The sequence below is a fragment of the Anolis carolinensis genome, chromosome 5, assembly GCF_035594765.1.
Source record: "Anolis carolinensis isolate JA03-04 chromosome 5, rAnoCar3.1.pri, whole genome shotgun sequence".
NCBI classification, from domain to species: Eukaryota; Metazoa; Chordata; class Lepidosauria; order Squamata; family Dactyloidae; genus Anolis; species Anolis carolinensis.
Window position 1 is genome coordinate 26,136,489 of NC_085845.1, and position 17,908 is coordinate 26,154,396.

Genomic DNA, 17,908 nt, shown 5'->3' on the forward strand with positions numbered 1-17,908 from the left:
GAGGAATGCAGATTTGTGCAAAGCCTAAGGGTGATAAATAAGGTGATTTTTAGGCCCTTTCTACACTGCCATATAAATTCTAGATTATCTGCTTTTAACTGGATCATATGGCAGTGTAGACTCATATAATCCAGTTCAAAAATGTGGATTATTTGCTTTGATAATCTGGATTATATGGCAGTGTAGAGAGGGCCCTAGTCCTAGGATTTTGGATGTGCCCTTACAATCCCACCTCCCTGGCATATTTTAAAACAAAAACCATGCTCTTCTATAGAATAAAAAAATTATTAAGACAGTTCTCACAAGATCTCTTTAGGTCTTGTCCCTCTGATGAAAGGTACATTAACTGGCATTGTATTCAGACTGAAAATGTAATAGAAGTTTATTACATATTGTAATAAAGAAATATCCCTATAATCAATCCCCCAATTCAGAACAAAAATATCACAAAGGCACACGTCAGAAAATATGCCGGAATAAGCACAATACTGTCTTTCTTGTACTGTGTTTAAACCAAGCACATTTGTAAAGAAGCTTATACATTCTTGGGGGGAAATAAAACCAGTCTAGCTCTTTGTATTCTAATCATCCTCATCTTCATCCTCCTCTTCCTCCTCCTCTTCCATTTCCTCAGCTGCCAGGGCCTCTTCTTGTGCAGCCTTGAGGGCCATTTCTTCTTCTACTGTTGGATCGACTGTTTCTGTGACTTCTGGTCCACTGGGGTATTCTGACTGCACAATGGGTGGCAATGGAGGGCTGTAATTATCCGAACTGTATTTGTGACCCCAACCAATGTAGATATTATCAAATTTCCTAGAGGAGAAAAATGGTTAGAACATTAACTCAAAGAGGAAAAAAAATCAGCTCACCTTTTAAAAGCTGGATCTAAATTATTATAGCATTGTTGTTGTTGTTGTTGTTGTTGTTGTTGTTGTTGTGTTCATTTACACCCTACTTTTTCTGCCCACAAAGGAATTTCAGAACAGCTGTTCTGAATGTCTGCTTTTTATTTTTTGCAATAAAAACAAAATAATAATGCAAGGTTAGTATTTAGATCCTGTCAAATTTGTAGAAACTGGCTAATTAAAGACTAACCATAAAACAACTCATTAGCAATACCACATCAGCATCAATCAAGAAGCAATTAGAATAATCTCAGGTATGCTGCACCAGAATGTAATGATATGTTCACTGGGAAAATGGCCAAATATTTATGTGCAGTCCGTTCTGGGTTAAGCTGCATAATTTCTAAGTATCACACAACTTACTAGCTGATGCAAGACTGTTCTTGCTACTGGACAATCCTTTGGCAGAAGCAAAGAGAAAGAAACACATACATTAACATACCTTCCGACAGCAAAGGAACATGCTCCGGGCCACAAATTAGCATGAAGAACTGCCAGGGCATATTGAGGAATTAAGTTTGTTGATAATTCAGCTGCCCATGGAGGGATGTTCTGAATGTCTATTTAAGAAACAAACTCTGCTATTAAGCTCTATTATTTTACCTAAGTCAATTGTAAACTAATATTACAGAAAAACAAAAACACACAAACATATCTTTACATTGAAATAAATAAATGAAAAGGAAACATTTGCCCACTTCCATGAAGTAATGAATAATCTTTCAGTAAATCATTTGTTATACTGATAAATTTAAACACGCCTGACTTAATTATTGTTGGACTGCTTTCGTTCTGCAGAACTGAGTGATATATATTTTAGCTATCACTGAGTAAAGAAGTTGTAGTGGTGTGCCTTCAAGTCAGTTCTGATGTATGATGATAATCATGGGGTTTTCTTGGCTCTTTTTTGCCTGCTTCTGAAGCTGAGAGATTGTGACTTGCACAAAGTCACCTAGTGGGTTGGTTGAGTGTGAATATGAACTCTGGTCTCTAGAGTTGTAGTGCTATGTTCAAATTACTACACCTCACTGGCTCTTGAGTAAAGGAGTAATGGCCTTGAAATCAACTCTCTCTATAGTTGCTCTTGCCGATGAAAAAACAAATGTATTTGAGTCATGTTTTCCAGGTCTATATCCAAAAGACTTGTAGAAAGCCAGTGTGGAGGGGAAGTTTGAGCAGTGGATTACAACTATGAACAGCAGGATTTGAATCCCTGAAAATGACTTGAAGTCACAAACTAAAGAGTACCAACCACTATGCAAAAAAAAATATAAAATTATAACTGGGCCTCTGAATCCATGGATTCAATGGCCCCTTTGATGGCAACTATAAGGTTGACTTGGCCCTTGATGAGAATGAGTTTGACACCCCTGATCTACACTGTAGAATTAGTGCAGTTTGACACAACTTTAACTGCCACACTGCCAAAGAGTGCTAGTAATTTGCCAAACTACATATATCCTAGAATTCTATAACATTGAGCCATGGTGGTCAAGCTTCATTAATTCTACAGTAGACAGACTCACTGTCATCTACAATCCCAGACCACCACCTGTTTTCCCGAGCAGCCCAAATTTAGACCACTTCTATATGGCTTCTGTGCCTGTACCTGCATCTTCAGACAATGGTGTGAGGAGTGGGGGTCCTATTTCTTGTGTCTCTTCTTGTTCCTCCGGTTTCTCCTCTTCCTCATCCTCTTCTTCCTCTTCTTCTGATTTTTGGAAGGGATTAACCCAAGTACATCGTCCCTACAAATCCAAAGGACCAAGGGTTTGATGGGAACTCAGCTATCCAATATTTGCAATATTCCTTAGCCATTTTTTTCCGTGTCAGGAGTGACTTGAGAAACTGCAAGTCACTTCTGGTGTGACAGAATTGGCCGTCTGCAAGGATGTTGCCCAGGGGACGCCCTGATGCTTTGATGTTTTTACCATCCTTGTGGGAGGCTTCTCTCATGTCCCCGCATGGAGCTGGAGCTGATAGAGGGTTGCTGACCTGGCAGCCTTCAGGTCAGCAACCCAACCTTCAAGTCACAAGGCTTTAACCCATTGTGCCACCGGGGGCTCCTTCTTAGCCAATATGAAGTCATAGCTAATGGAGATCTTACAGAAAAATAAAGACTGGAGGAAGGAATCAAGCCTAAACTGTATGTAAGGGATTTTAATGGTGGACATTCTACCACTACCAAAGCTCTGCTGGCTTTCTCAGAGAAGGACTGCAGTTTAAACCAAAGAAAGGTTGACATAACTCTGGACCTCATCTGATATCTCTTCATATGGGGTTGATGGGCTACCACATTACCAGGATGCTTCTCTGTCAGTACAGTGTGCCCCCCATAATTTTATGTCCCATCAACCTTTAGCAGTTATTAGCAATATCTGTTGGTAAGCTACATGTTATTTTAAAAATTGCCATGCCTACATAATTCAGAATTGCATATACAGTAGAGTCTCGCTTATCCAAGCTCTGCTTATCCATGGTTCTGTATTATCCAACGCAGTTTGCCTTTTAGTAGTCAATGTTTTTGTAGTCAATTTTTCAATAAATTGTGAAATTTTGGTGCTAAATTCATAAATACAGTAATTATTACATAACGTTATCGTGTACTGAACTGTTTTGTCTATCCATTTGTTGTAAAGCATGATATTTTGGTGCTTAATTTGTAAAATCATAACACAATTTGATGTTTAATAGGCTTTTCCTTAATCTCTCCTTATTATCCAACATTTTCGCTTATCCAATGTTCTGCCGTCCCATTTATGTTGGATAAGTGAGTCTCTACTGTATAACATTCTTCTACCTTATGCCACCTACTAGGATTCACCATTTATTTCTTAGATATTCCTTAGTGTGAGAAAATTTAATTGGAAGGTATGGGTGTTAGTCAATGTAAATGTTCATTACAAACTGTCTTTAATTTGTTGTATGTCTTTCGGGCTGTGTGGCCATGTTCCAGAAGCATTCTGGAACATGGCCACACAGCCCGAAAGACATACAACAACCCTGTGATTCTGGCCATGAAAGCCTTCGACAACACATTGTCTTTAATTTGTTATACTCATGAATTTTTTCACTGTTGATGCAGTCACATACTGATTTGTTTGTGTTCCATGAACTAAGTGTTACATGTTTACATGAAACTTTCCCTCCCAAAACCCTAAGATATTCTTAGAACTGCAGCACTGCAAGTGTGTGTGATATCTTTTACTAACCGTACCTGCATTAGAATATTCAGTACATGGTGCACCCAGTTGGCAAGAGAATCAACCATCTCGAAAACAGACATGGGTTCAAACTCGGGATTTTCTTCATAGTTGTCTCTTCCAGCTCCTCCCTCCTCCTCTTCATCTCCTTCTTCTTCTCCAAACTGATAAAATCCCAGTGGACTGACCTGAGTTGCTGCTGAGATGCGGGCAATCTGTGCCCTGAGGTAGTTGATTTCGGTGCCTGGGAAAGGCGGGTAGCTCACCACAGGAGCATCTAGCTTTCCAGTGAAAAACTTCTTGATCTTCCTAGCATTCACTATCTGTGCAGGGGTCACTTGGGGCAACTTCACCCAAGGTTTGCCTGCTTCATTGCAAACAAAGTAGATGAATTTGTTGGTCCCTGTCCGGTTCTCTTCTTTTGGTATTACAGGTGGTGGCTTGTAATTGGGCTTTGGCGGCTCGTCTTTCTCCTCATCTTCGTCTTCTTCGTCCTCTCTGAATTCACTCCCCTCCTTTAGTCCCTCTTCAAGTAATTCTTCCTCCTCAGCTTCCTCTTCTTCTTCTCCCTCACGAAACTCAACCTCTGCAACAATATAGTTTGCTTCAATACCTAAAATTTTTCCCCAGAAGCGACAGGTTTGGATTGGATGTGTTGTGACCAGCTGTTTGAGAGCAAGGAATATGTGGTAATATTCTTCTAAGCTCAAACCAACTCCAGCTTGTTCAAAATAGAAGGCTGTTTCCATTACGTTGGGTAGAGGAGTTTCTGGCTGAGGGGGAAAAGTTTGAATTAGATTAAGTACGGCTTGGGTCTAGGTTATTTGAAGGATCATCTCTCTCTCTATAAACCTGTTAGAAATCTATGACCATCTGGGGAGGGCCTTCTCTCTGTGATACCACCCGCTCAAGTGCATTTGGTAGAAATAAGGGAGAGGGCCTTTTTGGTGGCTGCTCCCAGACTTTGGAACTCACTCCCAAGGGATATCGGGGTGGCCCCATCCCTGCTTGCCTTCTGCAAACAAGTTAAGACATTTCTGTGCTAATAGGCATTTGAGGCAGGATGAGGGGCACACTGCTGGGAGATTGTGGGGGGTAGTGGAGAGAATATTAAATATAATTATAATTGTACAAATATTTTTTATTCTACCTTAACTGTATTTTAACTAATACCCATGATACAATATTTAATTGTTTTTAAAATTGTTTTTAATTTTTGTATGTCTTTTTAAACTTATTGGGTTGTGTCATGTAAATGTCAACTACCTTGAGTTCCCATGGGAAGAAAGGCAAGGTAGAAATAAAACAAACAAAGGGTAAGTATGATCCCCCCTTATAAATATTCATTACCTCTATTCATCATGTGTAGCCTGAGCATAAGTGTAACACACACCAGCAGGAAGAACAACGTGTGATTTATGTTCAAGTTTGGACGGCATAGCACTGTTTAATTTATTTTAGTTTACTAAACCAAATGGGCCTGAAAAATACTATATGGCCAACTTTATACTTGAAGTGCACACATTTTTTTGACAACATTGTTTAAGCCCTTTCCTCTGAAGTGCTTTTGTGTTTCTACAGCAACACTCTTTTAGAGGAAGGTCAGGATGTATTAGATTGAGGAATTGTTTGTGTCTGAACATATGTCATACTAAGGTAAGAAGCAATGTAAGAAAGGGATAGTGAAACAAAACAGGAGTGAAGGGGATGGGAAATAAGTGACTTACCAGTTCCTCTTCTAATTCTTGCTCTGTTCCATCTCCTCCTCCACCCTTCTGGAAGAGTGTCTTGTACATTTCAGCCAGCTCAAAGGTTGGATGTTTCTCGTATTCATCTCGTAGAGTGTCCAGTTTCTTTTGAAACCGAGCACATTTCACATCTTTACTGATGTTCTCAATTATATCAGCTGGGTTTTCAGGCCGCTCATCAAGAATCTTGGCCAACATTTCAGAAAGATGGTCATACCTATAAAATTAAGGAAAGTCAAATAAGAGAAAATCATGATTTCAGTGTTTGAAACTCAATCTAGAATCTAGACATAGCTACAACTCAACTGCCTCAGTGGAAGTGGACTTCCCAGTCCCTTCTTCCACACATCAGTCTACTTAGGTTCCTTCAAACTGGGTGCAGAGAAATGAGAGTCTTCTTTTTCTGCAAACCACAGTCCCTCTATATAGCAGGGTCCCCCAAATTTCTATGGTGGAGCAACTGTGGGAGAAGAGAGTGTTTTCCTGCCAGGTCAGTTGCACGTGCCTAAATGTGAATAAAATGCCACTCCTTATCATTTGAAAGAAAAGGTGTGTCCATGAAGGACTTATATAAAGCAGACTCTCAGTTAACTGGAACTCAAGCAATGGGAACACTCAAGTAACTGGCAAAAAAATCAATGATATTATTAAAATAAATTAATAAAATGATATTTTAAAAATTAGAACAAAATATTTTAGCACAAATGTATGTTTAGATGTAGGTTGTGAGTAATCCATGCTTAAATGAAATTCCTTAAGTTGAAAACTTTACTGACTGCCATTTAACTAAAATTGCACACCACATTTACAAAGCTGTTTTTATAATAGAGTAAAACTGTGTTACATTTTGTCTTTGTTTGTCAATTTGCTTTTAATTACTGTATTCAATATTAATATCAACTCAATCCAGAATTTTTGGTATAGTCCAGTATGTAGTATAGCATTAGGTCTATTTTTAATAGTCATGCTCAAGCAACCAGAAACTGAATTTATCCCTCATCCATCTATCAATCGCCATGGGTGCTGGTTAATTGAGGTCCCATCTACACTGACCATTTAACGCAGTTCAGAGCTAGGTTCAAATTGCAGAGGCGAGACAACAAACTCCCAGAAAAACATGTGAAAGGTAGCCCTTAATGTGCACCAGTGCTTTGTGATTTGAACAATCACCATCTTGTCCTCAAACTGGTTCCAGGATTTTCTATGTAGTCATCTGCGCAACGAAACCATTTTCTTCAATGCCAGTTTGAAACTGCATTAAATGGTCAGTGTATGTGGGAGCTCAGGGCCCACTGTGAGCCCTTCCACACAGTCATATAACCCAGAACATCAAGGCAGAAAATCCCATAGTATCTGCATTGAACTGGGTTATCTGAGTCCACACTGCCATATATTCCAGTTCAAAGTAGATAATGTGGGATTTTATTCAGCTGTGGAAGGGGATTCTATTGCATTTTAAAGAAAAACACATTAGATCCACTCTCACTTGCACTTGACTTCTTTCTTTGGCCCCATCTATACTAATAATTTAATGCAATTTTAAATTGGTACTGAAGAAAGCAGTTTTGCTGTGCAGGTAATTAGATGCAGCAGAAAATCCTGGAATCAATTCGAAGCCCGGATGGTGATTACACAAGCCACAGAGCACTAATGTGCATGAAGTGCTTTATTTCATGTGCTTTGGTGGGAGTCTGTGGTCTCACCGCTGCAGTTTGAAGTTAGCTTCGAACTGCATTCATTTTTCAGTGTAGACCAGTGGTTCCCAACCTGTGGTCCATGGACCACCAGTGGTCCGCAAAAACTAAAATATAGTCCACAGCCTACCTTTACTACTATGGATAATAACACAGCCCAACCCCCCAAAATTTTTCTTGGTGTCTTTGGGCCCTTCCAGACAGGTCGTTTATCTCAGGATCTGATCCCAGGTTTTATGCTTTAAATTGGATTATATGGGTCCGAACTGTCAAATAATCTGGGATAAGCAGAAAACCTGGGATCAGATCCTGAGTTAAAGGGCCTGTCTGGAATGGCCCTTTGCTTTTAGGCTTGTTCCTGGGGTTATTTGGGGTGCTGATTCAGAAAATTGCATTGTATAGACCACCTCAGCTCTTTGTTGTTTATTTGTTTAGTTGCTTCTGACTCTTCATGACCACATGAACCAGCCAACGCCATGGACCAGCCACTTCAGTTCTAGATTATTCAATATGGTTTTCTGTGGGCGAGTAGATGGTGACTACTGGATGGCATATATTTTGTATCAGAAACTAGAGCTGATGTGGTCTATCCAATGCAATTTTCTGAATTAGCACCACAAATAGCCAAACTGAATCTAAAGTTGACCAAAAACTGATTCGTAACCCTTTTGGTACTAATGTTGAAGAGTGGTCCCTGGTCAAAAAAGGTTGGGAACCACCATAGATGGAGTCTCTCTCGCAGCACTCTTACTTACAAGCTCACACCTGTTTTGACACTCGTCTTCAACAGGTAGGCTTTCGCGTTCTTGATCGCAAGCGCCCTGGGTCCCGGGTCAGGGATCTGATCCTCATACAAGTTGACTCCCATCTGGTACAGGCCGAGACCAGGCTCGTGGGTTTGATAGGGGCCGTGGCCCCCGGTTTCGGACTGCAGGACCTGGCTCCCTCTCACCGCTGCCGGTGGGAGGTGGAAACTGCTCCTTGGCCCCGTCGGGGGCAACTGCTCGGTTGGCTGGTTCATGCCTCCTGCGGGGTCTTGGACAAAGCTTCCTCTGGCCAAGGGCTGTTGCCACGTCACGCTGCCCCGTGGCTCCATGGTGCCGGCCCTCGGCTGGAAAAGAGGTCCCCGGGCTTGCTGAGGCTGGTACAAGGCCCCTCTCCCTTCTTGCTGGTCGTAGATGCTCAGCCGGGGCTGGTCAGGCTGGTAGAGGCTGCCCCTGTGGGGCTGATGCTCTGGGGCTGGGCCTCCTTCAGATTCATCTTGGTCCACCGATGGAGGAGGAGCTGCCCCTGCTCCTGGCTCTTGGATACTGGGCTGCCTGACAATGCCCTGGCTGCCTTGCCTTGGGGGGCCCAGGCTAGGCTGCTCTGGGTTTTCCTCACTTTCAGGCGCTGGGGGAGGGGGTTCTCCAGGGGGCTCTGCCATCAGGAATAAACTGGGGGCGAAATTAAGGTTCTGGTTGTGTTGTGCCCCCGCTTGAGGCCTTCTTCCTGCCTGCCTCCAGCAGTTGCAAAAGCGTTGCTATGGTAAACCTGATCCCGTTGCTAGGGAGAGCTGATTGGTCGAGACGGCTTCTGCCCGGGAGAGAGAGGGAGGGAAAGCAAACCGAAAGAGCCCGGCCGCAGCAGAGTCAAGCGCGCGGGCGGGCTTTTTTTTTTTTTTACCCTGACCTAATTAAAGTATCGGTCAGATTGAATCTTTTCTGTTTCTTTTAGATCTAATTGTTGAACGTCAAAAGGGGAAAGATTTATGGCAACTGCTTTTCACCTAGAAGCCTTCCCTGCTTTCCTTTCTAGGAGCCCTTCCACACAGCTATATAACCCAGAATATCAAGGTAGGAATTCTCACAATATCTGATTTAAAGTGGAATATATGGCAGTGTGGGACGCAGATAACCCTGGGCCCATCCACAAAGCCATATAACGCAGAATATGAAGGCAGAAAATCCCACAATATCTGCTTTGAAGTGGAATATATGGCAGTGTGGGACTCAGATAACCCTGGGCCCCTCCACAAAGAAATATATCCCAGAATATGAAGGCAGAAAATCCCACAATATCTGCTTTGAAGTGGAATATATGGCAGTGTGGGACTCAGATAACTCTGGGCCCCTCCACAAAGCCATATAACGCAGAATATGAAGGCAGAAAATCCCACAATATCTGCTTTGAAGTGGAATATATGGCAGTGTGGGACTCAGATAACCCTGGGCCCCTCCACAAAGCCATATAACCCAGAATATGAAGGCAGAAAATCCCACAATATCTGCTTTGAAATGGAATATATGGCAGTGTGGGACTCAGATAACCCTGGGCCCATCCACAAAGCCATATAACCCAGAATATGAAGGCAGAAAATCCCACAATATCTGCTTTGAAATGGAATATATGGCAGTGTGGGACTCAGATAACCCTGGGCCCATCCACAAAGCCATATAACCCAGAATATGAAGGCAGAAAATCCCACAATATCTGCTTTGAACTGGGTTATCTGAGTCCACACAGCCACATATTCCAGTTCAAAGCAGATAATGTGAGATTTTATTCATCTGTGTGGAAGGGGCCTGCCTCAAAAGTCTACTACAGGGCGCATCACTGTTGCATTAATGCAGTTGTACACCACTTTAATTTCCATCGTGGGAGTTGTAGTTTTACAAAGTATTTAGCTTTCTTGGAAATTCAGAGTACAAGATCTTTAGCTTTCTCAGGCCCCTCCCATACAGCTGAATAAAATCCCACATTATCTGCTTCGAACTGGAATATATGGCATGTGGACACAGATAACCCAGTTCAAAGCAGATATTGTGGATTATTCTGCCTTGATATTCTGGGTTATATGGCTGTGTGGAAAGGCTCTACGTCTACATTGTAGGATTAATGCAGTTTGACACCTTTGCATAAAATAACTATCAGGCTATGTGTATAACAGGCATGGGCCAAACTTCAGCCTTCAGCTTACCGGCTGTTAGGAATTGTGGGAGTTGAAGTCCAAAACACCTGAAGTGCTGAAGTTTTCCATGCCTGGTGTATAAGCTCTGTATGAAACATAAATGAATTCTCTGTTGAGACTTGGGTCCCATTTCCAAGATATCCCAGGCATCGTTAGACTCCTTTTTCCAGCACTTCTTATCATTGGTCCTACCAATGTCTGATGAGAGCTAAACCCAATAAAATATGTAGGATTGTGTAACTATTGCTCAGGGTGATACTGCAAGCCCCTTGATAGCTCGCTTCTACATAGACTTTACTCAGAAACAAGCTTCACTGAGTTGTTAAAGGCTTTCATGGCTGGAATCACTGGGATGTTGTGAGTTTTCTGGGCTGAATGTTCCAGAAGCAATCTTTCCTGATGTTTTATTCACATCTATGGCAGGCATCCTCAGAGGTAGTAAGGTCTGATGGAAAACATTGCAAGTGGGGTTTATATATCTTTGGAAAGTCCAGGGTGGGAGAAAGAATTCTTGATGAACCAACCTGGATGCAGCATATTTTTTGAAATGCTGGACCATTCTAACAAATCCCATGTCAGACTACACAGAGAAGCCGTTGAAATCCACAAGCATGTGGACAATTTCAACAGAAAGGAGGAAACCAAGAAAAAGAACAAAATCTGGCTACCAGTATTAAAAAAACTCTAAAATCAGAACAGCAAATAAAGAACAACACTCTGAAAACAGGGGAATTCCAGACAGGAAATAATCAAGGCCAGCTAACACCTCCCAACAAAGGATTCCCCCAGGCAGGAAGAAGCCAGGCTTTAAAGCTGCAAGGCCATTCAGTGGTAACCAAGGTGGCCAATTGCACCATTCACACTTGCCTCAAGCAGACAAAAGTTCTTTCTCCCATCCTGGACCTTCCACAGATATATAAACCCCACTTGCTTAGTTTTCCAACAGACCTTACAACCTCTGAGGATGTCTGTGGGTGAAACGTCAGGAGAGAATGCTTCTGGAACATGGCCATACAGCCCGGAAAACTCACAGCAACCCAAGCTTCATTGAATTCATAGGGATCCAGCTATGCATGGATAGAATTGCATACCTTCTCAGTGTCTTTAAATGCCACAACATACCATTCCGTAGCTACAGACAAGGCTTTGGATATCACTATATATCCCACTTTTGTGTTAACAAAATATGGCACAGATGTGCTCCATGTGGCCTTAGATCTACATACCTCGAATCGCCCCATTCAGGCTACTATGAACCCAGTAGTGGATAAAGACAAACCCCTTCAATTGTGCTACAGCCCTGTTTAATACATCCTAAATGTGGTCTTGCAGAACAGTTCACAGATTGCAAAAGTTGTTTCATAGTGTAAGAGTACAACCCAATCCAACTCATCTGATGACCAACTGGAAAAGTATTATTTCCTTGCAAGTGCTAACTAACTTGTAGCAAGACCTTTGGATCACCTCCAGTCCCTGAATTACCATTAACTGCATTTTCTCCAAGCAAAATAAGACCTTCGCTTGCCAGTTCCTGCTTCTGTAATATAGCATATATCACCTAGTATCCCGTAATGGTCTCCCATCAAGTACTAACTAGGGCAGTATAGACTCATAGAATCCAGTTTAAAGCAGCTAATCTGCATTCTGAAACTGGATTATATAGCAGTGTAGATCCAGGGCCTTTCCACACAGCCATATAACCCAGATTATCAAGGTAGATAATCCACAATATCTGTTTTGAACTGGGTTATCTGAATCCACACTACCATATAATCAAGTTCAATGTGGGTTTTATACAGATGTGTGGAAGGGGCCCTAGTCTCAGCCAGGGGATAGCAAAAGTTTGGATATTGCCAGAAAAAAAGTAAACGTAGCAAGACCAGAGCCCAGTAGATGGCAGTAGAAGTTAGTCTTGTTTACTGAGAAATTCAAATAAGTCAAACAAACAAACAGTAGAACTATAATCAGAAATGGAATATGGGAGTGAGAGAGCCTTGTGCGAAAGGTGAGATAGTATTTCATGTGCGGAAGACTCAAACAACTTATGAAAGTGGGAAGAACTATGTATAAGTGGCTATTTATGCTCTGTCAAAAGAGAAAAAATGCACCAACAAACAAGATGGAAGACCGATTTAAATGAAGAATATATGTGTACTAATATAAATGGTTAGATTCAAATTTAGACACAATTCATATCGTTTTAAAAATAGAGATACAGTGCACTTCATCATAGTGGAGATGATATTTGGTGTTGTTGAACTACAATTCCTAGCCAACATAATCCACATAGCCAATGGTATAAAGATGATGGAATCCAGCAACACCTGGAGCATCATATTTTGACCATCTTCCTTTAGAAAATAGTAGAGGAAAGGCACTGCTTTTTATCATTGGTTCTCACTGGAGCCTATATTTTTATCATCCAGAAGCAACTTGAGAACATACTCAGGGCCGGCCGGAGATATTTTTTGATGTGAAGCGGGGGTGCTGAAAAGCGCCCCCGCCACCGGCGCCCTGGCCCCGCCCAGCGTGCCCTGGCCCCGCCTCCCACGCTGCGTGGGAGGCGGGGCCAGGGCGAATAGTGAGGGGGGCGGGGCCAGAGTTGGCCCCGCCCCCCCGCCCAGCGTGCCCTGGCCCCGCCTCCCACGCAACGTGGGAGGCGGGGCCAGGGCACGCTGGGCGGGGGGCGGGGCCAGAGCTGGCCCCGCCTCCCACGCTACCCCCGCTCGCCCGTCTGGCCATTTCTAGCAGGCCAGAGTTAAGCGGAGGTTCCTCCAGGCCGCGATTGCGGCCTGGAGGAACCTCCGCTTAACTCTGGCCTGCTAGAAATGGCCAGACGGGCGAGCGGGGGTAGCGTGGGAGGCGGGGCCAGCTCTGACGCCGCTCCCCCCCCCCGCCCAGCGTGCCTTGGCCCCGCCTCCCACGCTGCGTGGGAGGCAGGGCCAAGGCACGCTGGGCGGGGGGGGGGAGCGGCGTCAGAGCTGGCCCCGCCTCCCACGCTACTCCCGCTCGCCCGTCTGGCCTTTTCTAGCAGGCCAGACGGGCCAGGGCGCACTGGGCGGGAGGCGGGGCACCGTCAGGGCGGTGCCCCGCCTCCCGCCCAGCCTGACGGCGCCCCCCCGGGCCTGCGCCTGAGGCGGCGGCGTCAGGTGCCTCATTAGTGGGGCCGGCCCTGAACATACTGCAAGTCACTTCTGGTGTAAGAATTGGCTGTCTACAGAGACATTGCCCAGGGGATGCCCAGATGTGTTGCTGGGAGGCTTTTCTCATGTCCCCGCAAACTAGAGGTGACATCTGGGAGTTCACCCCATCTCGCAGATTTAAACCGGCAACCTTCGGGTCAGCAACCCAACCTTCAGGTCAGCAGTTCAGCCAGTACAAGGGTTTAACCCATTGCACCACCGTGGCTCCTACTTGAACCTATTGAAAGACTAGGATCCCTTTGCCTTCTGCAGAATCGGGCGGGTAGAACAAGTACAGTTTGCTGCCTAAGATAGAGCAACAGATGGTACCAGTCAAACTACATAGTACTAAAGCCAGCCCAGGTATTTTGACTTACAAATCGGACATTTCCAGAAAATATTCCTAATCCTACATTAAAATACAACCAGAATAAATCAAATACCTATTTTATGCCTTTTCTTGATACCCTAAATCTGATGTATGGAGCAGTAGCTCACAAAAGAATGGCTTGCGATTGTTGATTGCTGTCAAGTTGACTTTGATTTATGGTGATCTTTTAATAAAAATCCTCAGAGTTACCCTTTCATCAACAGCTCTGCTTAGGCCTTGCAAAGTTAGCATTGTGTCTTCCTTGCGGGTCTTCCATTTTTCCTGTTGTTTTCTACCTTATTAAGCATTATTGGCTTTTCTAGTGAATTATGATATCTCCAAAGAAGGACAGTCTCACTGTAGTCATTGTGGCTTCTAGCAAGAGTTCAGGCTTGATTTGCTGTTGGTCTCATTTATTTGTCTTTTTAGCAATCAATGGGATCTGTAAAACGCCTCCTCAACACCATATTTAAAATGAGCTGGATTTCTTCATATCAGTTATCTTCACTATCCAGTTTTCACAACTGTACACAAGTATGGGAAATATAAGGATATCTGATGTATCTTTACACTCCAAGATTTTGTCTAGTCCTTTACCTTCCTTTCCAAGTCTTGGGCTTGTTTCTTGACTGCAGTCCCCATTGACATTTGCCAATAATTCTAATTATAATCATTAATACAATCAATAATGTAATTTATATAATCAATAATAATAATTCCCAGTCTTTGCTCTTTTCTGCTAGTACCGGTGGTATGATGTCATCTGCACATCTTTCCTTCCTCCAATTTTCACTCCTCCTTCTCCAGAGTCTGATCCTGCTTTCTTTATGATATATTTTGTATATTCATAAAGAAAACAGGGTGATTAAATGCAACCTTGTCTGATCCCCTTGCCAATAGGAAATGGTTCAGTTTCTCCATATTCTGCCCTATCCATAGCCTCTTATACTGAGTGTAACATATACATCAGGACAATCAAATGTTGCAGCATGCTCATTTCTTTAAGAGCAATCCATAGTTTTTCATTATCTACACAAGCAAAGGCTTTGCTTTAATCTATAAAGTGAAGGCTAAAATTCGTTTGAAATTTTTTGGTGTGCTCCATTGTCCAATAAAGGCTTGCAACTTATCCTTAACTGATTGAAGAGTTTCTGCTGTTACATTGGCCAACACACGTTTTGGTGCATCAAATGTTAGCCTTATTTCTGGGTATATTTGACCAGTTGATTCCAAAAAATTGCAGCACTTTTCCCCTATCAGCTTTAGTTTTCGAGATACAGAACATATACCATATGCCAGTCTTCATCGGCTTGGCCACAGAAAACCATGATAATAATATCTAAGAAATTAGTGCAATTTTCTGAAAAAGTTTATTTGTTGGGCTTTGTTATCCATCAAGGCTTTTGCATTTTGGATGAAGATAGTCTTTTTCCATTCCTCCCTGACAATTTTCTTGGCGTTAATCTAGAGTTCTGTTTTGAGTCAATTAGGTTTGAGAAAGCAAAACTGTTTCTCACATTATCTTTTAATTTTATACAGGGATGTTCTTCAGGTTGTATTTCTGCATGAAGGTTTAGTGCTCTTTTTAATTTTTGATATTAGTAGTTCAATAGTTTAATTAGTGGGTAATTTGAGCTGAATCTATTTAATTCTTGATCAAATATAGAACTCTGACAAATGGTGGTAACATACCTTTGGTAAACAATGCTGTAGTCTTCTTTGGTTTGGATATGCTCTAAATAATTATTTCAGCATAGTTTTCATGGGACAAATTGGTCTTGACTTAATTCAGTTCCCATTGATCTGAAGTGGGTTTATGGTCCAGTAACTTAGTCTGGGTGAAATCCATTTTCTTCCCGCCCTAAATGGATTATGTATTTGTTTTAATCTGATCAGTTTTATTATATTTTTATTGCTACTTTGTATTTTATGTTTTTAATTTGCACACTGCACAGATAACTTTGGTTATCCAATTGTTTTCAAAATGTAATAAATAAAAATAAATGCCAAATAATAAATCCCAATGAGATTAAAGAAAAAAGTTGATTTCATGACATTGCTGGTAGTGTTGATGATATTATACATGGATTCCTAAAAGATCTGAAGCCTAAGACCTAAAGCAGCTTCCCTGGGTAGATGAGGCCTGATCAATATTTTCCTTTGATCAAGTTACCAAACTTAGATATTGAAGATTAACATGAATCCATGTGTGCATCTGTATGTTTGTGTATATGTTTTCAATCTGTCTGAATACACAATGCATATTTTATACTGTAACTCTGAATGGAGTCGAGGCCTTTTGAGCTTTTTGTAGAACCAATAAATGTGTTTTTCTTCTGTTTTTCATCCTCTAGGTCAGGGTTGGTCACCCACTGGAACAACTCATTTATGATTCACAAGGACAGATTCTTGACAAGAGGCAAAAATAAACTGAGCTGGATATGTATGTGGATGGCAAACAAAGAGGAGGGATGCTGAAAGCAGAATCAGAAACTTAACATTTAATTATAGCCGATTATAATGATGGCATGAACTCATTAGTTTTGATAATGTTCTGGTATGACATGTGCTTGGTTGCCCCCGCTTTCCCAACTCAGTTTGACTATGGCAAAGTTACATCAGGGCAGCTGTGGTCAAAAATGTGATTAGCAATGGTGCTTAAAGGCTCCTGTGGAAATGCTACTAGGAAGCGAAGACAATTGTTTTGCAGAGGGCTGATAGACAGCACAGCTGTTGCTTGGAAGAGACTAATACATTTTTAGAGATCTCATGGGTGGTTTTGAACCAATGAAAGGAAAAAAAACTTTAAAAAAGCATCACTCTAATGACAATGAACTACTTTGGGGGTCTTGGGACTATCCTAATTACTCAAGACTCTACAGCCTCTTATTGGAGCAGGCCTTTAGTGTATTGCTTACTAATATGATTTTGCTGTAAGTTCAATAGGTTAGCTTAATGAATAGATTGCTGTTTGACTCACCTATGCCTTCATTGATATTTAAGTGACAATTCTTTTATGGGGGTTACAAAACACTTATGGCATTACCTAGGCAAAAGTTAGAGCTTTCTCTACAATTAATGTTAGGTAAAGGTAAAGGTTTTCCCCTGACATAAAGTCTAGTCGTGTCTGACTCTGTGGGTTAGTGCTCATCTCCATTTCCAAGCTGAAGAGCCAACGTTGTCTGTTGACACCTCCAAGGTTATGAGGCCAGCGTTGGCAGAAGCTGGGGCTAACAGTGGGAGCTCACCCCGCTACCTGGATTCAAACAGTCAAGCTTTCGGTCAGTATGTTCAACAGCTCAGCGGTTTGTTCCTTGTGCTATATCTCTGCAGTAAAAATCTCTTCAAGTAAGAAAATGCCATGTTATTTACAAAATTCATAATATTTAAAGGGCACACATATGGCTTAATTACAAAGTGTGTGTTTCTAAGGGAAAGGGAAGAATTCAACCTTAGATAAGAATACAGTCTTCCCTCACTTATCGCTGGGGTTAGGTTCCAGGACCACCCGCAATAAGTGAAAATCTGTGAAGTAGGGACACTATATTTATTTTAATATTTATACATTATTTTAGTAGTTATACACTATTTTAAGTCTTTATCAACCAATTGTGTGTTGATAAATTGCCTCCTTCTCCTCCCGTTGCCACTTGGGCTCCTTTTCTCTCCCTTCAGCTTCTCCTTCCTCCCTTCCTTAGGCTGTAAATGGTAATTTTTTATGATTTATAATAGTCTTTTAGAGTTTATTGAAAAACCGCGAAACAGCAAATCCGCAAAAAGTGAACCGCGAAGTAGTGAGGGAACACTGTACTAATCAGCATTATTGTTTGGATACAGAGCTAGACCTCTACACCAG

General features: G+C 42.0%; 1 protein-coding gene and 1 long non-coding RNA gene across 2 annotated transcripts; one reads left to right on the forward strand and one right to left on the reverse strand.

The window, feature by feature from the left end:
* Positions 1-364: 364 nt before the first annotated feature.
* rsph6a (radial spoke head 6 homolog A) lies at positions 365-9,077 on the reverse strand. The gene is made up of 6 exons (XM_062982461.1): positions 8,306-9,077; positions 5,836-6,073; positions 4,123-4,881; positions 2,515-2,653; positions 1,348-1,465; positions 365-813 (listed from the first exon to the last, which is right to left on the reverse strand). Exons 1-6 carry the CDS (start codon positions 8,974-8,976, stop codon positions 582-584), a joined length of 2,157 nt encoding a protein of 718 aa, XP_062838531.1. The 5' UTR covers positions 8,977-9,077; the 3' UTR covers positions 365-581.
* Positions 9,078-9,210: 133 nt separating this feature from the next.
* LOC134299491 (uncharacterized) lies at positions 9,211-16,576 on the forward strand. The gene is made up of 2 exons (XR_010006704.1): positions 9,211-9,385; positions 16,407-16,576. It is a non-coding gene; the product is annotated as an uncharacterized LOC134299491 (long non-coding RNA).
* Positions 16,577-17,908: the final 1,332 nt, after the last annotated feature.